The sequence below is a fragment of the Palaemon carinicauda genome, chromosome 31, assembly GCF_036898095.1.
Source record: "Palaemon carinicauda isolate YSFRI2023 chromosome 31, ASM3689809v2, whole genome shotgun sequence".
Lineage (NCBI taxonomy): Eukaryota > Metazoa > Arthropoda > Malacostraca > Decapoda > Palaemonidae > Palaemon > Palaemon carinicauda.
In genome coordinates this window covers 12,934,109-12,960,410 of record NC_090755.1, presented here as the reverse complement: position 1 = coordinate 12,960,410, position 26,302 = coordinate 12,934,109, and the positions used below count along the sequence as shown (strand labels likewise).

The 26,302-nt window shown below is 37.7% G+C and overlaps 1 protein-coding gene across 2 annotated transcripts in view; it reads left to right on the top strand.

Moving 5' to 3' along the window:
* The first annotated feature begins 1,296 nt into the window (after window positions 1-1,296).
* Window positions 1,297-26,302, top strand: part of LOC137624302 (galactoside alpha-(1,2)-fucosyltransferase 2-like) — a 46,861-nt gene continuing 21,855 nt past the window's right edge. Inside the window, exons 1-10 of one of the 2 annotated variants that reach the window (XM_068354882.1) lie at window positions 1,297-1,419; window positions 3,728-3,810; window positions 6,067-6,440; window positions 7,091-7,328; window positions 7,720-7,836; window positions 8,991-9,076; window positions 9,612-9,722; window positions 10,303-10,474; window positions 13,537-13,678; window positions 14,367-14,458. In XM_068354882.1, the coding sequence (XP_068210983.1) occupies window positions 3,753-3,810; window positions 6,067-6,440; window positions 7,091-7,328; window positions 7,720-7,836; window positions 8,991-9,076; window positions 9,612-9,722; window positions 10,303-10,474; window positions 13,537-13,678; window positions 14,367-14,430 (1,362 nt within the window). In that variant the 5' untranslated portion in view covers window positions 1,297-1,419; window positions 3,728-3,752 and the 3' untranslated portion in view covers window positions 14,431-14,458. Of the gene's footprint in view, window positions 1,420-2,061; window positions 2,132-3,727; window positions 3,811-6,066; window positions 6,441-7,090; window positions 7,329-7,719; window positions 7,837-8,990; window positions 9,077-9,611; window positions 9,723-10,302; window positions 10,475-13,536; window positions 13,679-14,366; window positions 14,459-26,302 lie in introns of those variants that run through there. The other variant, XM_068354884.1, reaches the window with a different exon arrangement.

Sequence of the window (26,302 nt, the reverse complement as noted above, 5' to 3'; positions counted from 1 at the left end):
GTAGATTCTCCGTTCGTTCCTTATCTTGTATCCCCATATTATCTATTCACTGTTTAAATCAATAAGAACAAATAATCACAAGAGAAGAGAGGAGGTCCAACCTAGACTCAACTTCGGCACTCGAATCAAAACAAAGAAATGACATTTTGCAACATTTAAAAACAAGTGGTATTTCTTATATATCATTTTCATTTTCTTGTAAAATAAATACAAGAAAATAGAAAATTCTTCAATTAATTAGAAATTTATATTTCTAATATATATTCTAAATTATTTTATAGACGATGAATGATATTTCTTTTCGATATAGGGTGAAAAGAGTGACAGGATCTAAATTGGTTTGTAAGAAACGCATCCACTGATCAAGTACATTATCATGGTATAACTTGTTCCCGTTTTGCGCGGGAACTGGTACTTCAGTCTTTAATGAAGTAATTTAAAAAAAAATAAGACATATATATATATATATATATATATATATATATATATATATATATATATATATATATATATATATATATATATATATATATATATATATATATATATATATATATATATATATATATATATGCGTGTGTGTGTGTGCGTGTACTAAAACCTATTTCAAAATCCTTTCTTCACCCCTCCACCTTCATGAATGATAAACCAAAGTATATATTTAAGTTCATATGCACACCTGCGCATAGCTGTAATTACCATAATTTATAGATTAGGAGGAACATTTTGTCTTGAGACTTTGTATGTTATAAACTCTTCTCTAACATACACATTCAAAAGCTTAAGTATGATAGAACATAACTAAACTAGAGGGAAACTCAGTAGAGCGCAGACCTCCCCCGTGACAGCTCATTTCTCGACCTTGACCTTTGACCTTAACATGTATTAATTGGCGTGGATTTTCATACACTCGAATTAACCAAGTTTGAAGTCTCTGTGACAACGATGTTCTAAACTTATGGCTGATTGCGTGAATTGGACATTTTGCTTGACCATGACCTTTGACCTTTGACCTTCCAAAATTCAACCATTTCCAGCTTTAAACATACCAGTTAATCCCTGCAAGTTTTATTAAGATTAAAATTGTGGCCAGGAAGTTGTTCAAAAACAAACATACACACACACACAGGGGAAAAACATATCCTCCTTTAAACTTCGCTGGCGGAGGTATATATACTGTAGGCTTAGCCAACTCTTGAAAAGGAAATATTATAATAAAGATAACTTATAAGGATAATTTGCATACACTTAAAACCCCACATGTGGCCAGGCATTAGCCAGCGAATCTCACCCCTCAACCAGCAAGGCTTGTAGCATTTCGCCAGTATGTGAGATATAGTACGATCAGCTGGTTTAGTTTGTGCAAAATTCCTTCAGTTCATTTGTGTTTATAAATGCTTAAGGTACGTGAAGTGGAAGGTAAGATTATTGGAGTACTTCTCTCTCTCTCTCTCTCTCTCTCTCTCTCTCTCTCTCTCTCTCTCTCTCTCTCTCTCTCTCTCTCTCTCTCTCTCTCTCATACACGGTTTTAAATACAGTACAAGTACAGTTGTTTGTAACTATTTTTCACGAAAAAATGGAAAATTTATTATCTGGCTTGTGACTTTAGTTTAAATAAGACTTAAACACACACACACACACACACACACATATATATATATATATATATATATATATATATATATATATATATATATATATATATATATATATATATATATATATATATACATAGTACGTGTGTATGAATTTTAAGCAATTTTAAACTGTAGAAGAAATAATGAATCCAGCTAAAATTTCTACCCCGTAGGCATTTGGTGCTTAAGTCTGGAAATTATATCAGTCTTTATTTCTTTCTCAAAATGATATCTCATTCCCTTTCTACCACCCAGCCAACGAGGATAGTGTAAGAAAGGAACAAAAAAAATTCTGGAAGACTGAAGAGGAACAGGTTTAAGTGTACTAATTTTCAGCTACGGATTCTCCTAGTCCCTGCTAGATGGCGTTAGCCTCGTCCGTCGACCGAAAACAAGTGTTGCAACTAATTAAAATAACCACTAATCTTGTGTAGGCTGACTTGGGCAAACTTAATACCATAACTCACCTGGTGTCTTGCTGGCAAGATGTCTCGGTTCGTCTAATTTGTTACCTAAAGTATATTCCATTATACATATATGTATGCGAAGGATTATATGTTATGAATCATTGAAAAGATACTATAACAGATGTGAAGGGTCTGAAATAAGGGTGTGATGATTTTATTGGTTTTTAAACGTCCTTATGAATGGGATGACGTGTGAAGTAAGAAAATGCTAGCATGCAGTATCGTGTAGATTGGAGAAAGCGAAAAGAAACTTGACAGAGTGAGAGAAATTAAAAGTGTTTACAAGAAAAGAAAGTTGTCATAACTCTTAATTATTTTCTCTCAACATTCTCATCTTGAAAGCATTTCACTAATTTATTATATTATCCCATTATTCCATATTCATAACCCAGTGTGTGTTATCTGGTAATTCATTTCCCTAAATTCATAAAAAAATTAATATTCCATGAGGATATAACACAGTATGGTCCCTGCCACATTCTATGTCAAAACAAACACTCTCCTATATATATCTTCTAATGCAAACTTCATTTGTTTCATGAAATGTTTTTCAAAAACAAAATATAAACTAACAACTAAAACAAGGTCATCATCATCATGTCCTCCTACGCCTAGTGACAAAAAGGGCCTCGGTTAGATTTCACCAGTCGTCTTTATCTTGAGCTTTTAATTCAATTTCTTCTCCACCCAGCTGAATGTTTGGTAAAATAATCTCTCTGGGGGAGTGCGAAGAGCATGCCCAAACCATCTCCATCTACCCCTCATCATGATCTCATCCACATAAGGCACTCAAGTAATTTCTTATAGTTTCATTTTAATCCTGTCCTGCCATTCAACTCCCAATATCCCTTTGAGGGCTTTGTTCTCAAATCTACTAAATCTATTGGAGATTGTTACATTGTCACACCATGACTCACTGATAAAAATTGCCGTAAAAACGGTAAAAGTTCTGGAATGAATGTCGCCAGGCATTTACCGTTTTAAAAACGGAAATATTGACATAAAGGAGTGTTATTACGGTAACCAACCTGTACAAGATATTAACAAAGTATGGTAAAATTACGGTCGACTGTATTTTACTGAAATACGGCTAAGAACATTATATTTTTACGGAAAATTTCGGATTAAAATAGCTGTTTTTTAACAGTGTACAAAGACACAATAGCCACCCCCAAATACAACGACTAACTCACATCAATCTTATATACATTCAAGATTTCACCAGCCAACCTCACATCCCTTGCTAGCAACCGCACAGTCTGAAGATATGAGTATTATCAACGGTTCAACTGCCTTAAACAAGTGCGCAGAGCAGCGACGCGCCAGATAAAAGGTCCCGGTAGCCTAAAATCATCATCTGACGCGCGGAAATCAAGTCTAAGATTGGCCTGGTGAGCCATAGCAATGAAGCAGCACCACATCCGAGAACTCATTATCTACTGAGGAATATCGGAAAACGATCTGCACCCTATACTATTATTATTATTATTATCATTATTACTTGCTAAGCTACAACCGTAGTTGGAAAAGCAGGATGCTATAAAAGACCCCATCTCAATTTTGTTTACTGAATGCCTGATGTACAATAATTATTGTTTTAATCTGTTTATTTTATCTTTTCAGAAGGTGGGAATAATACGGTCAGAAAATGCGACAACAGATAAGAATTCTCTTATATCTCCTGGCGTTGTGTATGGTGTTTTTCCGTAAGTATAGCGCCAAGTATATAATATATATACAAGCATAGATGTATAGAAATCACAAAAGTTGAAACATGATGAGATTGCAATAGTATCAAGCCCTGTCCACACGATCGTGCATGCCCAACGGGCAAACAGTGATACCAGACCACAATAGTTAGTAAGAATGAAGGTTAATGAAGTCAGAAGCGGGAAAACCACAGACAGGGATCTGGCATCATACGGTGTTGCCAGATCCATGCCTTTAGTTTTCCCGCTTCTGACGTCATCAACCTTCATTTTCACTAACTATCGTGGCCTGGTATCACTGTTTGCCCGTCGGGCATGCACGATCGTGTGGAGAGGACTTCAAGTCCATGAAAGGTAAACGAAAAGACATGATTGGAGTTAGTACTTTCGTCCTATTAGTGACAATGACAGAATGAGAATAAATTTCTAAAATGATCTATTTATATGTTTTTTTTTTTTTCACTGTGAGACTGTCCCATAAAGTCTTCATTTTTCCTTCCGTGGCCTGAATACATATGCATAGACAAGTAGGGCACACTATTCTATCTTATTTCTCTTCCTCTTGTTAATTTGAAGTTTTTATCTTATTATTATTTTCAAGTTTTTATAGTTGATATATTGCATGATTTATTTTGATATTATTGCAAGCAGCTCTTCTAAGAGAAGGACACTCCAAAATCAAACTATTGTTCTATAGTCTTGGGTAGTACCATAGCCACTGTATCATGGTCTGCCACTATCTTGGGTTCTCTTGCTTGAGAGTACACTCGGGCACACTATTCTATCTAATTTCTCTTCCTCTGGTTTTGTTAATTTTTTTATAGTTTATATAGGATATGTTTATTCTAATACTGTTACTGTTCTTAGAATATTTCATTTTTCCTTGTTTCCATTCCTCACTGGGGTTCTTTCCCTGTTGGGGCCCCTGGGCTTATAGCATCCCGCTTTTCCAACTATCCCGCTTTTCCAACTAGGGTTGTAGCTAAGCAAATAAAAATGATAATAATAATAATAATAATAATAATAATAATAATAATAATAATAATAAACCCACTTTTAACATTGGAGATAAATATAAAGTGAGAGTGAGTGAGAATTAGACACATTTGTTAATTAGACACAGGTGTATGTTATCATAGCTATTTAGAATAGCCACCAATCTTCTGAACGTACAGGAAATATGTGAGGCTAATTATCATACCGACTGACACTTGTATCTTGGGTAAATTATTCATTTCTCGTTACCACAATGCAGCGCCTCGAGACAGCTGCGCAGGGTAAAACATGGTAATTTAAATTATATATATGTATATATACATATATATACATACATATATATATATATATATATATATATATATATATATATATATATATATAATATATATATATATATATATATATATATATATATATATATATATATATATATATATATATATATATATATGATGATTTTGAACATCTATACCACTTGGTAATGGGTAGAAGAGACTCTTTAGCTATGGTAAGCAGCACTTCTGGGAGGACACTCCAAAATCAAACCATTGTTCTCTAATCTTGGGTAGTGCCATAGTCTCTGTACCATGGTCTTCCATTGTCTTGGGTTAGAGTTCTCTTGCTTGAAAGTACACTCGGGCACTCTATTCTATCTAATTTTTCTTCTTTTGTTAAATTTTCATATTCATATAGGAAATATTTGTTTAGGTGTTGTTGCTGTTCTTAAGATATTTAATTTTTCTTTGATTCCTTTCCTCACTGAGCTATTTGTCCCTGTTGGGGCCCTTGGGCTTGTAGTGTCCTGCTTTTCCAACTAGGGATGTAGCTTAGCAAATAATAATAATAATAATAATAATAATAATAGGCTATACGAATGACCTATTTTAATGTTGTCGTTCTTAAATATTATATTTTGATTGTTCATTGCTTCTCATATAGTTTATTTATTTCCTTATTTCCTTTCCTCACTGAGCTATTTGTCTGTGTTGGAGCCCTTGGGCTTGTAGTATCCTGCTTTTCCAACTATGGATGTAGCTTAGCTAATAATAATAATAATAATAATAATAATAATAATAATAATAATAATAATAATAATAATAATACTTCAAGGACTCCGCATCTTATCTTTCTGCTTTGTAATTCATGATGCTAGACTCCGTAGAAGTTTGTCAAGATCACCCATAGAAAATGATGTTTATCATGAAATAATAACAACATATTAAACGCCTTCATTTGTTTTTCTACATTTTCCAGTGATCATAAACTGGTTCACAACTTGGACATACCCCAAGCGACTCCTATACAAAAAGCTGAGCTCGAAGCTTCGATCGCAGATTCCCAACTATCACAAAATAACATATGGCGAGAACTCTTCCTCTATAAATCACGAAGATGAAGACGTTCTCCAGAAGGAAGAAGCAGAGATAATCTTAGCAGAGGTGAAGAGGCCAGATTTCCAACCAATCAGGACTGATCATGGCCAGTCCAAAGCATCGCAGATCAAAGACTTCATATCTGTTATTTTGAAGCTAACGAGGATGAATGACAAAAATAAAGTTGTGTTGATGTTGAGGAAGGCCTTGGAGAATCTACCTCGCGTTCCAGATCTGTCTTCAGCCAATGTGGAGGTAAATAGAGTCCTGGTTATAGTACATTTGAAAACTACTTGATATGAATATGATTAAAATGGTCAAGGTGGAAATATTGATGAGTAGGGACACTTTACTTAGCATCTTAAAGTAATAATAATAATAATAATAATAATAATAATAATAATAATAATAATAATAATAATAATAGCTAATGAGGAGATTAATATGGATTATTTTGGCTATTTCTCCTTTCAAAAAATGTGATTTCTTGTACAGTATATAACAGTATTCTAATTTAAGATTTTAAGGTATTATTATCATTATTATTATTATTATTATTATTATTATTATTATTATTACAAGTTAAGCTATAACACTTATTGGAAAAGCAGGATGCTATAAGCCCAAGGGCCCCAACACGGATAAATACCCCCAGTGAGGATAGGAAACAAATGAATAAATTACAAGAGAAGTAACGAACAATTGAAATCACCTATTTCTCAGAACAGTAACATCAAAATAGATCTTTCATAAATAAAATATAAAAAGAGACTTACTGTATATCAGTCTGTTCAACATAGAAACATTCGCTGCAAGTTTGATCTTTGTAAATTTACACCAGCAGCTCCGCATACTTCACAAGTCACTTTCTACCCTTCAGAATTACTACAATACACAATCCACAGGACAGAACACTGAAGACAGTCGTACCACCAGCTGCTATTGTTACGTATGACGTAAAGTGGCACGGGTTGAACCTCCCGGTACTTACCTGCTCGCCCCTCGGTAGACTGGGTAACACGATGGGCGAGTACGCAACGATGTACGCACTGCGCAATCTCTACAACGCATCCGTTGTCGTAAACGATGTCATGAAGGATCGATTGAGAGACTTCCATCACCTTTCTCTTCCAAATCTTCCAGGTGAGTGGAAATGATTAAGTCTGAATAAGTCGGGAAATATAAATTTAAGGCCTGACTAGTTTCGTGTTCCTTGTTTGGAGGACTGATTTATTGAGCGACGTCTCTATAATTGACAAGGTACAGTGAGACTGAGAGTACGAACATACATACAGATATTTACAGAACAATACACCACACCCAAAGAAACGTCCTGGACTTTTATTTTCTGGTGTTTGTGGGTGGAGTAAAAAATGGGTCATTTCTGATAACTGGCAAATTTTGGGTCATCCGAGACAAGTTCTTTTTATTGATATGCGTTAACTGTATCCATATTTCATTTACCTTGAGGTTTTTGTGCAATTTTGATAGCATATGCACCAATGAAACTACCATGACCTTTCCTTCTGGCTAGGTCACTACGATAAATCTGACTGGATCGGAGTGCGTAACTCTGGTGGAATGTACAACTACGCTAGTATCGAACTGGCAGCTTCCGGTCTTCTTGGTCCTCATAAATTTGTCATGCATGGTAAGTGTTTCGACTATGTTCTAAGGTCGGTGGACACCCCAGTGCCTGGTTACGCTCTTTAATCAAAATCTCGGATAAACATTACAATGTATATAAATTAATTGATTTAATCTTTGATTTTGTCGAATCCACTAAGCTGACTTTATTTAACTACATTCTATATAAATGTAGTATCACAATGATTCTCAAAATGACTAACTTACAGAAAAGACTATTTTCAAATCGAATTGCAAAGTCACAAAGATTATCAGAATGATGAATCACACCTTCAAAATTGGTAAACTATACTCAATGCAGCGAGAAATGGACGATACGGGAGGGCACCTGCTTTTAAAAGGATTCCCCCACTATTGCCACATCTCCACAGATCATTGATTTGCCACCTTCCTCCAGCTTGCTTCATCTCCTTACACTGTCTCTGTCCTATCTCTCTCTCTGTTTCTATATAAATTGGTGTATTGCCAAATTGTACCTGAAATTATCCTAACATTTGTTCCACATCATCAGTAAGAAAAAATCAAGGCTCATTTTTAGTATAAAGGTTTCTCCGATCCTAAACATGGCATACAAGCACCCTCATATGCCAGACGCTGCAAACACACACTCTGTGACAAGCAGAAGCTTCATAGCCAAGCTAAGGTAGTTATCTAAAGCGAGAACAGGTACTCGTTGGAATAAAAGGCAAATAGAGAGAAAGGAGAGAAATAATTTCGGAAAAACACAAATTCATATAGAAACAGAGGAAGGGCCAAAGAAAGAGTAAGGAGGATGAGTTGGAAAGCAACCCGGTGATCCATGGAAACGTGGCACATGGCGGTAAACGTTTAAAAGCAGGTGCCCTCCCCTATCGTTCATTTCTCGTTGCATTGAGTAAATAATAAATAGATATCAGATAAGCTAGATGTCAGGTACCTAATGATAATAATGAAGATGATAAGAGTGATAATAATAACCCACATAAATAATGGCTATTGTATTAATGAAAAAAAAAAATACTCATGACAGAACTTTTTAGAAATGTGTGGGATTTTTTAGAGTTTAAACCAAAGAATAAAACTAACTAGTTATCTGTTTTTCATCTTCAGTATTGGACTACCATAATGATATTTTTATACCCTTTGGAAATACTCAATTCAATTCTCTCTCTCCATCAGCGTACGCTTTCGAGATCCAACTGTTTCAGAAATTTAGAGAAGACCTGAAACGAGAATTTGCTTTTTCCAATTACATAAACAGAAAGGTAAGAATGAATATATATATATATATATATATATATATATATATATAAATATATATAGATAGATATATATATATATATATATATATATATATAGATATATATATATAGATATATATATATATATATATATATATATATATATATATATATATATATATATATATATACCAATTCTACATTTAAGAAACTATGGCCTTATCTTTTTACATTACTTTTGACATGAATGCCTATATTATTTATACAGTTAAATCTTTTAGTATTAATCAAGAGTATGGTGCGAAGAAGTTAGAATTATTATATATATATATATATATATATATATATATATATATATATATATATATATATATATATATATATATATATATATATATATATATATATATATATATATCTATATATATATATATATATATATATATATATATATACATATATATATATATATATATATATATATATATATATATATATATATATATATATATATATATATCTTCGATATTTAATCATAACTTCTTTTAAATAATCCCAGGTACGAGAATTCTTCGACGGCATACGAAAGAGACGGAGAAGCTTCGGTCCCGCCGAGTTAGTCTTTGTAGGGTTTCATATACGGAGAACCGATTATGTTAGATACGCTCATGTGAGTTCCCCTAATTTTAGTTCTAAAGACTTAATAGAATGAATTTATGATAATTCTCTTAATGTATAAGTTAATACAAAGGCATTAAGGTTGTCTGCTCATGGTGTAGTTGCAATCTTTGCTGGAGATATGTCCGAGTGACCTTTTCCTTAAAATTATTACCTCCGTCAACGAAATTGGGAGGGGGTTATGTTTTCGCCCCTGTTTGCCTGTCTGTTTATGAACAAGTTCGTGGCCACAATTTTACTCATAGAGTAATGAAACTTTTAGGGATTAATCGTTACGTTGAGACGTGGAAGTGATTCAATTTTGAAAGCCCTAGGTCAAAGGTCAAGGTTAAGGTCGAGAAAATGGTTGACTGAATTAACCCCAACCATGACTCCAAGTTCGCACATGGTTGTCACACAGACTTCAAATATCAAAATCATTAGAACATAAATAACAATATATTCACAAGTGGAGAAACAGAATAAAGTATTTTCTGCCTTTTTGACTTTATAGGACTTTTAATTCTCGATACCTAATAAAAGAAAACAGTAAAGATAATCCAATAAAAATTCGATTAATTCGTCTTCGGCAGAATATGTTCGGAGCATCGCTGCCCGGGGAGTCTTACTTCAACCGTTCACTGGAGTACTACAGAGCCAAGTTTCCTCCTGAGAGATTGGCGTTCGTTGCAGCCTCTGACGATCCTACTTTCTTGAAGGAGACTCTTGGAAAGCATCCTGACGTTAACATCTTGCCTGATAAAGGTAAATCAACCATTTCCCAGTAGACCTTCAAAAGTTCAAACTCGCAGCAAATGTTTTATAGTTTATAAATCAAATATCTGTTTTAATGTTGTTAATGTTTATAAAATATTTTATCTTCATTTTCATTACTTTTTATATCGTTTATTTATCTCCTTATTTCCTTTCCTCACTGGGCTATTTTTCCCTGTTGGAGCCCTTGGGCTTACAGCGTCTTGCTTTTCCAACTAGGGTTGTACCTTAGCTAATAATAATAATAATAATAATAATAATAATAATAATAATAATAATAATAATAATATATAAACAAAAAAGATGGTTTGGATATGCTCTTCGCACTCCCCAAGAGAGATTAGTCCACCAAACGTTCAGCTGGGCTCCACAATGGACTAGAAGAGTTGGAAACCCAGGCCTACATGGCTGAGGTCTATGAAGCACGAAGCAGGAGATGATGAATGGAGGAGTATTGAATTAAAAGATCAAGACAAAGAAGACTGGAGAAATCTAACCGAGGCCCTTTGCGTCAATGTGCGTAGGAGGAGACGATGATGATATATAAAACAGGTGCCATAATATATATTCACGTGTCTTGTCTAACATGGTTACTGTGAGTCTTGCCTTAGGCTACTTTCCTTGCTGTGGACCTTGGGTTTAAAGCTCTCTGCTTTGTCAGTAATAAACAGTGTTTTAAAACTCCTGACCAACAATTGAATATACTATATTCACGTGTATGTTGTGGATAACGAGGGGAGGGTGGGCTGTGGCAACCTAGCAGTACCAACTAAACTTGGCTGAATCTTTCGTCAGGCTGGGAGGGGCGGAGAGAAGAAAATTTCCCTTTTTTCATGTCGGCTCATCTCCAAAATTGGGGGAAGTGCCTTACTAAATAGATAGGTATCCAAGTGTTTTGTCTAACTTGGCTACTTTCCTCTTGGTAAGGATAGAAGAGACTCTTTAGCCATGGTAAACAGCTCCTCTAAGAGAAGGACACTCCAAAATCAAACCACTGTTCTCTCGTCTTGAGTAGTGCCATAGCCTGTGTACCGTGGTCTTCCACTGTCTTGGGTTAGAGATCTCTTGCTTGAAAGTATACTTGGGCACACTATCTTGTTTCTCTTCCTCTTGTTATTTTGAAGTTTTTATCATATTGCTATTTTCAAGTTTTTATAGTTTATATATGAAAGATTTATTTTAATATTATTATTGCTCTTGAACTTCTCAAGTAGTTTTTCCTTATTTCCTCTCCTCACTGGGCTATTTTTCCTGTTGGAGCCTAGCTTTCTGCTTTTTAACCTGAGCTTAAAAATGAATAAATAGTGTTCTGTGACCAACAGATGAATATAAGTAATGCTTCACTGAAATATCTATCAAATGTATTTAAGAAAAAAAATCTTGACTGAAATTATGGCTATGATCACAATAATTGCAATTAGACTTTTAATTTCTAAAGGCAATGTTGGTTTTGATTATGTGCGTTTAGCCCCCAAGCATAAACTAGCTACTAGCAAATGGATTATGTGTCCATGAAATAATAATGATACCTTCCAGTTATAGTGAGTATTATCATTATTATTATTATTATTATTATTATTATTATTATTATTACTTGCTAAGCTACAACCCTAGATGGAAAAGCAGGATGCTATAAGCCCAGGGGTTCCAACAGGGAGAATAGCCAAGTGAGGAAAGAAAACAAGAAAAAATAAAATATTCTAAGAACAGTAACATTTAAATAAACATTTCCTATATAAACTACAAAAACTTTAACAAAACAAGAGGAAGAGAAATAAGATAGAAGTGTGCCCGAGTGTACCCTCAAGCAAGAGAACTCTAATCCAAGACAGTGGGAGACCATGGTACAGAGGCTATGGCACTACCCAAGACTAGAGAACAATGGTTTGACTTTGGAGTGTCCTTCTAGAAGAGCTGCTTACCATAGCTAAAAGAGTCTCTTCTACCCTTACCAAGAGGAAAGTAGCCACTGAATAATTACAGTGCAATGGTGTATGTGTATGTATCGTTAGATAAACTTTTATTATTATTATTATTATTATTAGCTAAGCTACAACCCTAGTTGCAAAAGCAAGATGCTCTAAGCCCAAGGGCTCCAAAAGGGAAAAATAGCCTAGTGAGGAAAGGAAACAAGGATTTGAATAAACGATCTGAGAAATAATGAACAATTAAAATTAAAAACATTAAAAAACAGCAACAGGATGGAACTGTCCAGGAAGATCTGAATATGAAGGTTGATCAGTATTATGGAAATTCTTATGCAAAACGCATCACGAACTAATTGAACGACGGTGCCAGAGATTAATATCTAGATCACGTAGAAGAAATTTAGTAGAACGTAAGTTCCTGTCCAACAAATTAGTACAGGTGCTCATGTAACTTTCTTGCTTCATTTACAGAGCTATAAAGAGATATAATTACAGAATAAACGTAAATTTTATCGGCAATGACTACATAACCTAAATTCTATTATTGTCTGTGGATATAAACCCTGATTTTATGACCATTATCTGGTAATATTTTTTGATAGTATGATTAAGGTAAGATTATATACATACATATATATATATATATATATATATATATATATATATATATATATATATATATATATATATATATATATATATATATATATATTCAGATAAGCCATATATTTTGATACATTAATGTCTGGATTCTCTTACTGACCTCGGGACATTAATGTATCAAAATATAATGGCTTATTTTAATATGAAAAACACGTCTAAATTTGCAAAATTTATCATATATATATATATATATATATATATATATATATATATATATATATATATATATATATATATATATATATATATATATATATATATATATGTGTGTGTGTGTGTGTGTGTGTATGTAAAAATATTGAATCTATTATGATACAGTTCATAACAACGGAAACTAACTCAACATAAGGAGTCTGGATTCAAATGAATCCGTTATTCAATTTATGATGTCAAACTTATTACAACCACAAATATAAAGTAATATAAGTTGTGGTAAGACCCCAGAGTCTTATTCTCACACAGATTCGTCACCAGCCTTCGACATGGCAGCGCTGTCCTTTTGCAACCACAGCATAGTAACCCTGGGCAGTTACGGGTTCTGGACGGGATTCCTAGCAGGAGGCGAAGTCGTCTACCCGGATGTCAAATTCAAAAAAACGTACAGGTACGGAATGTGAATAAAATGATGAAATATAGAAGTAAATTCAACCATAAAGGTTAGGCCTATGCACAAGGGCTGTCCTAACCTGTATTATGGTCTTCCACTTCACTTGTCTCGGGTTAGAGTTCTCTTGCTTGAGGGTACACTCGAGCACGCTATTCTATCTTATTTCTCTTACTCTTGTTCCGTTCAAGTTTTTTATAGTTTATATAGGAGATATTTATTTTAATGCTATTACTTTTCTTAGAATATTTTATTTTCCTCTCGTCCTTTCCTTACTGGGCTATTTTACCTATTGGAGCCCCTGGGCTTGTAGCATCCTGCTTTTCCAACTAGGGCTGTAGCTTAGCAAGTAATAATAATAATAATAATTTTTTGTAACTCCTGTTGTGTGCGCATATGTATAGGCCTATATACAGTATAAGTCATTCATTTAAAAAAATTATCTACAGTCACCTTGAAATAGCAATTTTAGCCTAAATATTATATATTATACTATTTTCCAATAATCATAGATAAATTATATCTACAGTCACCTTGAAATAGCAATTTTAGCCTAAAATGTTATATATTATACTAATTTCCAATCGTTCATGTATAAAAATTATCTCTAGTCACCTTAAAATAGCAATTTTAGCCTAAAATGCTATATATTACACTAATTTCAAAATATTTTTCAAATTTCTCTCAGATTCTCTAGACCTATGTACGAGAAAGCTGGACTACATTCCTTCACACCGCTGCCAGTCGATTAAATCGTTTTAATCCCACCGTAATTATCACGTAAGATAGAAATACATTTATTATTCAATCCATTAAAAGTTGTATGTACAAAATCTGTTTTCTTACGGCCTATGTCAGGGATGCAAAAGAAATTTTTGGATGCTAGATTCAAACCACAGATTTCTTGGTATATGATCTCACTTGGATACAACCGAACATAGACTTTTAAAACAAATTTCTGATTATATATATATGTATATATATATATATATATATATATATATATATATATATATATATATATATATATATATATATATATATATATATATATATTGTAAGGACAGTGAGACAAGCGTCACCAAGATCAACTGATACTTTATTTGAATGCGCACGGAAATACATAACAAGGTGCGGACGGAAACGTAGGATTACATTGGCGCCAAGTCAGATTGAAGTGCCCGCCAAATTATATGTGTTTTCTTACACTTACAAATATATGAATTATGGGTTAACAAAAACATGTCATGAAACGATACATACATCAAAATGTAGCTCTGGTAGAGCGGAATATATATACATAGGACACCACAGTGTGGCGAAGAGAGAATTTAAATAAATAAGTAGTTTGTCGATTTTCTGGACGACGAAGGGATCGGTGTCCTTACAAGTACTCCCCCCCCAAGACATCGGGCGGCGTAGAGGGCTGATGATCAATCTTCGTATCTCTTCGGGCGTCGGAGGGTTCCTCTTGTTTTTGAACGGAGGGGCGCGCTGGCGGTCGGTGTAAGGATCTCTTCTTCTTGACGTCGTTTGATGATTTTTCCTTCGTTGGGCGGCTTGTTTTGTGGCGGAACTCTGGGTCTGCCAGGTCCGGCGGAGGCGGTGTCGCTTCCTTCGAGAAACGCTGGTTTCACGCGGTCTATAGAGACCCAGTCCTCTTGGCCATGGACGTCGAGAAGGAAGGCTTTCGTTGTCTTTTTAATAACCCAGTAGGGACCTCGATAAGGTCTAGTCAGTGGTTGTCGATGAGCGTCGACACGGACGAAAACGTACTTACAGTCATCCAGGCTTTTTGGCTTGAAGTGCTTGGTTCTGTCCTGGTAAGTTTTGAGACACGGCCTGAACTTCCTGGCGATATCCCTTAAGTGATCCAGCTTCGTGTCGTCGGTTGATGAGGGAAAGAATTCGCCAGGAACTGCGAGCGCTTCCCTGTAAACTTTTTCGGCGGGCGAAGGTTCGCCGTCTGCACGAGGGGCGGTGCGAAGGCCGAGGAGTACCCAAGGAAGTCGTGATTTCCAGTCCCCGTCGGTGCAGCTCGCCATCAGGGCCGCCTTGAGGGCGCGGTGCGTTCGTTCGACCATGCCGTTTGCCGCGGGGTTGTATGCCGTGGTGCTGTGGAGCGTCGTCCCCATCAGGTTCGCCAAAGCCAGCCATATTTCTGAGAGGAAAGCGGGGCCTCTGTCAGTCGTGATGTCGTCAGGAACGCCGAACCTGCTCACCCAGCTTGACAGGAGGGCTTCGGCACATGCTTGAGTTGTAGCTTCGGTCATCGGCGATGCCTCCAACCACCTCGTGGAGCGATCGATGATTGTAAGTAGGTAGCGAGCGGATCCAGAAGGGGGCAATGGTCCCACGACGTCGATGTGTATATGTCCGAAACGTCTTTTTGGCTGGGGAAAATCGCCCACCCCCGATTCGGTGTGACGGCTGACCTTGCTTGACTGGCAGTTGATGCATGACCTCGCCCATTCCCGGGCGTCCTTTTTTATCCCTGGCCAGACAAACTTTTCAGACAGAAGGCGAGCGGTGGTGCGTCCTGAGGGGTGCGAAAGTCCGTGGATGATATCGAATATTTTCCTTCTGCAGGAGGCTGGTACCCAGGGACGAGGGCGGCCCGTGCTGGTGTCGCAAAGAATAGTTACTCCTGCTGGTCCGAGGGGAACCGCACTTATCTTGAGCGCGGATGGCTCCGTCAGGTGAACCTGTGCTTCTCGGTCGGTGCGTTGTTCGGTTGCGAGATTGGTGTAGTCGATTCCCAGGTGGATCGCGTCAATTTCAATCCTTGAAAGGGCGTCCGCGACTGGGTTTTTCTTTCCTGGGACGTAACGTATGGTGCACCCGAATTCGGCGATTGATGCGAGATGACGTTGTTGTCGGGATGACCATGCGTCCGTTGATTTCGTGAAGGCGTGGACGAGGGGTTGATGATCCGTTGCAATCGTGAAGGGGGTACCCTCCAAGATGTGCCTGAAGTGGCGGACGGCGAGGTAGACGGCGAGGAGTTCCCTATCGAAGGTGCTGTATCTTGTTTCGGCGGGTTTCAATTTCTTGCTGAAGAATGCCAGCGGTCGAGGAGACCCATCGACGAGTTGCTCAAGCACAGCCCCGCAGGCGACGTTGCTGGCGTCGGTCGTTAGTCGCAGGGGCGCGTTGTCGTCGAAATGAGCCAGGGTGGTGGCATTCGCAAGGGCATCCTTTGTCCGAGCGAATGCCTGTTGCGGGGGCAAGCCCCACTCGAGTTTTTTTGCTTTTCCTTTCAGGACGTCGTCGAGGGGTGACAGGGTTTGTGCGATGTTGGGGATGAAGCGCCTGTAGTAATTGACCATTCCCAAGAACTCCTGAAGTTGGCGAATGGTCGTAGGTATTGGGAACTTCCTGATGGCGTCGACTTTGGTTGTCATGGGTTTTACCCCGCGCGAGGATACACGGTGACCAAGGAAATCCACTCCCTCCGCACAGAACGTACTTTTGTCGAAGCGTACGACTAGGCCGTTCTCCTGTAGGCGCTTTAGGACGGTGCGGACGTGTCCCCGGTGTTCCTCCTTGGTTTTCGAGAATATCAGGATGTCGTCGACGTAGCAGACGCAGAAAGGTAGGTCACCCAGAATGCTATCCATTAGTCGTTGGAAGGTTGCCCCGGCGTTGCGAAGACCGAAGGTTGAGTATGCGAAGGTGTAGGATCCGAACGGCGTTACAATGGCAGTTTTCGGGATATCTTCCGGGAATACGGGGACCTGGAAGTAAGACTTGAGAAGGTCCATCTTGGTAAAAAACCTTGCGCCGTGCAACGCGTTCGTTAGGTCCTGCATGTTGGGCAGTGGGTAGTGATCGGGCGTTGTGATGAGGTTGAGGCGCCTGTAGTCGCCGCAAGGTCTCCAGGACCCGTCCGGCTTTTTAACCATGTGCAGGGGTGATGCCCAGGGGCTCGATGCTTTCTTACAGATACCCATGCGTTCCATGTCCTCGAAGGCGCGTTTGGCATCCTTCAGTTTCTGAGGTGGGAGGCGGCGGAATTTGGCGTGAGTGGGAGGTCCTGTCATTGTGATGTGGTGGTAGATGCCATGCTTGGACGGGGAACCTGGCGAGTGTCGGAGCTCGGGCTTGAAAACCTCGGGAAACTCTCGTAGGAGGTCGGCGTAGGGGTGCGTTGTTACGGCGGATACGGACATTGTTGCAGGGCCATGTTCTAGGGCGCGAGACTGGCAGGTCCCCGTGTCGATGAGACGTCTGTTAGCGACATCGACGAGGAGTCCATAGTGGGCGAGGAAATCCGCACCGAGGAGGGGGCGATTGACGTCGGCGATAGCGAAGGGCCAAGAATACGAACGGCCCATGATCGATATCTTGAGGGTCTTGATTCCATAGCACCGTATGGGAGATCCGTTGGCGGCGATGAGTGAGGGAGCGTTTTTGTCGGGACCACGGTCTAGGTCGGACTTCGAAGGAGGGAACGTTGACTGCATTGCGGCGGTGTCCACCATGAGTCTACGGTTGGAAATGGTATCGAGGATACAGAAGCCAATCTTGTTATGGTTAACTGCGGCCGCGATGGTGGCAGGTGGATGCTTCTGGCGTCGTCTTCTAGGGAAACTGCATGGTGCTCTACATTTCTTGGCGTCACTGCCGAACTGTTGGTGGTAGAAGCACCATGCTGGGTTAGGCCTAGGGTTTGGTCGCGTCGGTTGCGGTGGTTTCTTTCTTGATAGAATGTTGATCTCGTCGTCCTCGAGGGCCATTGCCGAGGAGTCTATGGAAGAGCAGCTGCTGAAGGAGGAGAACGGAGGCGGTGTTGACGATGATGCTCCGAGGCGAGATGCTTTGTAGGCCTCGTGGAGCTTCTGAGCCTTCGACAGGAGTTCGTTCATCGGGAGCGTGTCGGCGTCTGTCAATTGGGCCCGTACGTCCTGTGGTAGGCGTCGAAGAAAGATCTCGCGAGATAAGCTAATCTCACGTCGTCGGCCGTTGCTGTCTGTTTCGGGGAGCATGAGCAGGCCGGTTAGCTCGTCCCACGCCTCGACAGGAGAGGTGTCACCCATGGGCTTGCCGGCGAGGTCCAGTACTTTCTGTGCCCTTGCTGAGACGGAGAGGGAGTAGATACCGATGAGTTTCGTTCTCAGTTCGTCGTATGAAACTTGGCCGGCCTGGGCGTCGAGCCATGGGGAAATCTTGTCGAATACTTCTTCAGGTATGGAGGTGAGAACGATGTCAGCCTTGGCGCAGGAGTCGCTGAGTCTAGCGACGCGGAAGAGTACGTCCGCTCTCAGGAACCAGGAAGCGGTGTTGTGTTGAGAAAAGGGCGGCAGTTTGACTTTGGGCGTGGAGGCGAGGCCGTTGGGTGCGATGGGCGTGTTGCTTCCTACATCGTGGCCAGACGACGAGTCGGCGAAGAGGTGAGAGGTTGATATGTCGGTTAAGCTCATCCTACTGCCTTACGTTCACCGAAGTGTGGGAGAACCAAAGGCAGGTTCTTGCCTAAGGTAACGGAGTATGTAGAAGGTAGCACGGCCGTAATAAGTCCGTTAATGGCAAAGCCAAAACCGCTGATGCTACTTTCAACTCCGGGGTCACCAGTTGTAAGGACAGTGAGACAAGCGTCACCAAGATCAACTGATACTTTATTTGAATGCGCATGGAAATACATAACAAGGTGCGGACGGAAACGTAGGATTACATTGGCGCCAAGTCAGATTGAAGTGCCCGCCAAAATATATGTGTTTTCTTACACTTACAAATATATGAATTATGGGTTAACAAAAACATGTCATGAAACGATACATACATCAAAATGTAGCTCTGGTAGAGCGGAATATATATACATAGGACACCACAGTGTGGCGAAGAGAGAATTTAAATAAATAAGTAGTTTGTCGATTTTCTGGACGACGAAGGGATCGGTGTCCTTACAATATATATATATATATTATCATCATCTCCTCCTAGGCCTATTAACGCAAAGGGCCTCGGTTAGATTTCGTCAGTCGTGTCTATCTTGAGCTTTCAATTCAATACTTCTCCATTCATCATATACTACTTTGAAGTCCTCGGTCATGTAGGCCTGGGTCTTCCAACTATTCTATTACCTTGTATAGCCCAGCTGAACGTAGTAGAAAGTGGTGAAATAAAAAAAACTTTTGTTAACAAATAGCTGCATATTTGCAAGATTCAGAGAGCAGTTCCAAAAAATTAAAAATAAAGTTTTATCAAAAGACAGTTAAATAAATGTATTACTATTCAGAAAGTATCTTCTCTTTTTTATTATTAAAAGACAATTACATACATGCAATATTCAGATAGTGACAAAGAATTGAAGAAACTTTTTATTAAAATATAGTTACATATATGCAAAATTAAAATAGTGCCAAAGAATGAAAAAGAAACTTTCATTTAAAACAAGTTCAGTACAAAGCACGGAAGACGAGGTAGTTTGTGATGACGTCACAACTGAAGTACCTACTATAGTCCATTTCTTTTAACGAGTCATATTTGCACCGACTCGCAACGGTGCCCTTTTAGCTCGGAAAAGTTTCCTGGTCGCTGATTGGTTAGAATGATCTTGTCCAACCAATCAGCGATCAGGAAACTTTTCCGAGCTAAAAGGGCACCGCTGCGAGTCGGTGCAAATATGACTCGCTAAAAGAAATGGACTATAGTAAAGAGGCATTGTCCCTCAGCGCTCCTAGTGCGAAGTGTTATCTAGAGTGCCTGATAGCGACAGGGCAATTGAAGTACCTACAAGTAAAGAGGCTTCATTGTCCCTCAGTGCTCCTAATGCGAAGTGTAATCTTGAGTGCCTGATAGCGACAGGGCAACTGAAGTACCTACTAGTAAAAATGCCTCATTGTCCCTCTGCAGATAATGCGAAGTGTAATCTAGCGTGCCTGATAGCGACAGGGCAATCTTCCCTCATGAATTACACCATGAGCCATCCAGTAGTATAGTAGAAATCAGTGGTGTGTACTAGATATGAACTATTATCGTACTATCCCGCCTTCAGTATACCTTACTACTATCTGCAAATTCAGGTTGGCAACCCCGCCACAGTGTGGGCGAAATGACTCTACAGTGTGGGCGAAATGACTCCGTTGTGTGGCGAAATGGCATGTGGGCGAAATGACCGGATACCATTTCTCTTATAGTATCATTTCTAATCCTATCCTGCCATTTAACTCCCAATAGCCTTCTGAGAGCTTTGTTCTCAAATCTACTAAATCTATTGTAGATGGTTTCATATATATATATATATATATATATATATATATATATATATATATATATATATATTATATATATATATATATATATATATATAAACAACAAAAGATGCAGATGCAGCAGTTTCTAATCCACTGCAGGATGAAGGCCTCAGAAGTACTTAGTCAAGTCTGGGTTTGGCCAGTTTTCATCACCAAGCTGGGCAGTGTAGAATGGAGATGATGGGAGATTTTCGTCTGATCACTAACAGCAAACCAAACTAGTATGGGTGGCCCTGACCAGTACAGTATTGCTGGTCATGGCAATGCGCAAATCCAACTCGAATCTTTGAAGTTTGAGCAATTTTTCACCTATTTAAGCCTACCTCTCGAACTCATTTGATTTAAATGTGTACCTACAGTAAATGATAATAGTTTACACCTTAAAGCAATATTAGTTTTTCAAACTCGTGTTTACTTCTTCAGGAAAATTGGATACAAATACTTAAGATATTTTGACATTTCTCATTTTATTTCTTTTTATTTATTACCCAACATTTTCATCCACCATTTTTCTTAAAATGTATAATATATAATACATTCTTTAAAACGTCTAATAATATTTATGGTAAATCGACGCGAACTAAAGGCCGGAAAACGGTTTTACTATAGTTCCGGCCAGAACAACATTTTTAAAATAAAAAATGTTTTCCTTATAGTCAATCCATTTTTATTCGAAAATTACATTTATCTCTGATATAACGAAACCTTAAACCCAAGATTGGTAGACCTGTGACAATTGATATAATATTTTTTTTTTCTTTTACTTTTGAGTTTCCCGGCCAATTGCGCAAGTAATAATGTTAATATGCACAATTGCACTGACTCGCAGCGGTGCCCTTTTAGCTCGAAGTTTCCTTGTACCTGATTGGTTAGAATTATCTTATCCAACCAATCAGGGATCATGAAACTTTTCCGAGCTAAAAGGGCACCCCTGCTTATCTGTGCAAATCTGTCTCTTCTTTCTATGCAGGCTGTCTACTGCTACAGGTTAGTGAGTGAATACACTGTATGGTGAGTAGTATTGTTATCCATTTGGCACATGACTTCCAAAAAACGTTATTTGTAAAATAGATAATTATGTAGGATGCCATGTTGAATCGTGTAGTAGTGTTGTGCTGGCGATTTAGTTTTTTTTTTCTTTAGCCTAAATATATCTTGTGTATACTTATTCATGAGCCAAATGAATTTGTGTAAACAGTAAGGTATGTATTTCCTTTTTTGTTGAAGGTAGTGATAATGGCTGCAAAACGCAAGCTACGCTACTAGTTGTGCTGGTGAATTGGACAGTTTTTTTCTTAGCCTTAATATGCCATGTGCATCCCTATGCATGACCCAAATGAATTTGCATAAACTACGGTATATATTTCCTTTTTTGTTGAAGGTAGTGATAATGGCTGCAAAACACAAGCTACGCTACTATCTCCAGAAGGGCCTAGGGGACTATATAAACTCTTCTAGGTTTGAGAAAACAGTAGAAATCACACTTGAAAGCAATGATGCACGACAGGTTCTCATAACGCGTGAAGTGGCTGATAGAGTATGTCCCTTCAAACATATAGCACCCACCCCTTTCCCCTAAAATATCAACAGTGTTTTTAATCCAAGCACCCCTTATTTATGGAATTTAAGTTTGACAGTTGGCCCTAGTGATCGCCGTTGATATAGTTTAAGAGGTTATGAGTATTTTCGCTCAATTTTATATACTTTAAGTTAATTCCTATTCATTTATAGTTCAATAACTTTAAGAGATCTTATTTTTGTACTTAAGTAGCATTTAGTTGAAATAAAAAAATGTTTGAATATTTTTTTTCCTCCAGCGATTCCAATAGGCACAGGTCTTCTTGCAAAGTTTAATTTTGTTTTTTTTAATCTTCGCTAAGCCTATTTTTTCCTCCAAATAACAAAGCAAATTCTCGTAAAGAAAGTTTAAAGTATTTTACATACCTCCGCCTGAGCCTATGTTAAGAATAATCTTTTAAAAATATCATTTTCTTCTTCGTTTTATTAGTTTTCGTCATTTTCATCACGCGTTCAACGGCCACATCTCCACCCAATCAAGACATCAACAAAACTGACGTCTGAAGAATCAAGAACAGGGTTGCCAGATTATTTCGACTGGATTATCGTACATGAGCCTTAAAAATTGTCGTTTTTCAACCAAAATTATCGTACACAGTTTCAAAATAATAATTAGGGAGTTACATGATCGACTTATTTCAAAAGATTTTAGTATAATTGTTTAATTAAACCCACACATACCTACATTGTTTATACCTTAGGTATGTATCGTACATCGTACTGGACCTAAAATAATCGTACATGTACGATAATTATCGTACGAATGGCACCCCTGATCAAGAAAGTGTTTCTTCTTCTTTAAAATGCCAATAAAGTTTCCAGGTGTTTTTATCATCATATTGGGCTCACTTTGTTTTATATTTCCTAAACCATTGATGATAATACATCTTTAATTATAATAAAACAATATTATTAATAATTTATTCATATTAATTTTGAATTAATAATATAAAGAACCAAACATTAAATTTTGAAGCTCGGTGGAACCTTGTGGATTGAAAGGGAATTTCCAAATATGTATTCTGGGCTGCCACAGTTGATCTAGATAATGAAATTGCCCTAGAATGTTCTCTATTCTGTTGATGGATTTATGATTTTAGGAAATAGGGCTAAGATTAAGGCCTGGGAGACCATTCAGTGCTGTGGTGACGCTGGGGAAAATTGTTTTTGAGTCATAAGGTTGGATAACAAGATTGAAGAAAGGGAGTGGTAGTGGAAATAAATTAAAAGGTCAAATATTGGGTACACTGATAGAAATACACTGTGTATTCTGTTACCTCTTGTGTCACCCTTAAATGATGTCTATAAACCCACATTCCTTTATTATTATACCTACTTATTATTTTTAGTCATCATCATCATCTCCTCCTAAGCCTATTGACGCAAAGAGCCTTATTTAGATTTCGTCAGTCGTCTCTATCTTGAGCTTTTATTTCAATACATATCCTACTTCATGCTTCATAGCCTTCAGCCATGTGGGCCAGGGTCTTTCAACTCTTCTAGTGCCTTGTGGAGCCCAGCTGAACGTCTGGTGAACTAATGTCGCTTGGGGAGTATGAAGAGCATGCCCAAACCATCTCCATCTACCCCTCACTATGATCTCATCCACATATGCTACTCAAGTAATCTCCCATAGATGGCCATAATGAATATTTCCTCTATTCTAATCTTCACCATCTTTCCTTTCTCTCATCCATGTCTAGACCACGATGGGGCGTAGAATCAGGTTTTGCATAAAAAGGGAAGGAGAGTATCTATCCTATTTGCAGTTACTGAAAGTTTCCATTTTTTAATAAGGGAAAGATGACTTGATATCAGGTTTCTTTGTCTCAAACTTTCCTTCATATTTGTAGTTTCCTTACTTTCTTTTTTTTTCCTCTTTAACCATCTGTAATATATTTCCTTCCGTTCCAGTAACTGGTGCCATAGCCTCTGTACCATGGTCTTCCACTGTCTTGGGTTTGAGATCTCTTGCTTGTGGGTACACTCGGTCACACTATCCAATCTTATTTCTCTTTATCTTGTTTTGTTAAGTTTTTATAGTTTACAGTACAGTATATAGAAAATATTTATTTTAATGTTACTTTTCTTAAAATATTTTATTTTTCATTGTTTCCTTTCCTCACAGGGCTATTTTCCCTGTTGGGGCCCTTGAGCTTATAGCATCCTGCTTCTTCAACTTTGGTTGTAGCTTGGCTAGTAATAATAATAATAATAATAATAATAATAATAATAATAATAGATATTGCTACTCCTTTTCATTTAATCTCTTTGGAATACTGTCTGAACAATAAGACTATCAATTTGCAAATTTCCATATTGTAGAGAATATTTGTTCATACGATATTGAACAGCAGAATTGAACAACAGGTTACTGCACCTTCATACAATGTCCTAGGTATCTACTATAAGATCAGTACACAAAAAAAACTTCTTGCATAAGTTTACTACAAATTTGTAATCTTTGATCTTGTTTTAATTTACCAGCATTGGTCCTTGAGTTCAGCAAAGATTACGGATAACACCACTTTAGTTTGCTCTCCTTACAAAATATTCACCTTTTTTCAATGAGGTTACTTCATGATTCCAATCATCCAATTTCTTATCTTGACTATATTTGGCTAACCTAATATGGATCATGGTAACCTGTATATAAGTTTGTGAATAAATGTGCACGGTTACATTTATTCACAAACTTATATACAGGTTACCATGATCCATATTAGGTTAGCCAAATATAGTCAAGATAAGAAATTGGATGATTGGAATCATGAAGTAACCTCATTGAAAAAAGGTGAATATTTTGTAAGGAGAGCAAATTAAAGTGGTGTTATCCGTAATCTTTGCTGAACTCAGGGACCGTGCGTTTCTTTTTATATTCATTTCTCGTATTTCAATTGCTGCCATTAAATCCTTTTATAAAGATTAAAAGAACCTCTTCTCCTTTTAGCGTGCTTTTTCCCCCATTTGTATGGGGTAAGCAAGGTTGCCTGCTTTTGAAGGAATTTACTTTGGCTTTTGGTAGACCATAGTCCAAATCGGCTGCCCTGCCCGACATCGCTTTAGACCCCAGTTCCGTATGTTCCTGTGTTGTACCAGTCAGCATCGTCCCTCCTCCCAGCAGCGGGGAGTCCCGGCGCGGTTAGGTCAATAGTTTGAGACGTGTGAGGTGTCTTATGTTTTTAAGTGTTGGAGCGTGTATTAGTCTGTAAAAGAACCTGTAAAGATTTAAAGATCATAACAGATAGGCTACCACTTAGGTGTGCCTAGAATGGCACACTGTAGATATTGTACAGTAGAATTAGATATCAGCATGTAATGTTTTCTGCCTGTTACAACTCACACCATTTGATCTCTCTTCCTGCAGCTATCACTAATCTTAACCATTATCCTGTCCAAAAGATTACATTAATAACATTCTCGAATAAGTCTCTTACAACACCTTACCAATAACAAATGAGGAAAATAAAAATCTAACTAAAAAGACTTGTAAGTTCTTCCTCGTAACTGCAAGTACGTTCACCAATCTAATTAAATTTCATTGGCTCTGGACACAATAGAGCTTGGGAACATTACTTAAGAGTCAGCAGACTTAGATGGAAAGTCTATCTACAAAGATTAATCCATACGTAAATGTTTAGTGAAATTCCTTCCGAGGTTATAAATTCTAGATACTGTACAATCTTTAATTTCTTCCTGTTTTCATTTTGAAGTCATAGTAATTGGTCACTGTACATACAGCAGTATGTACAGTATTCCAAAAATAAGTCATATAAAATCATTACGGGAA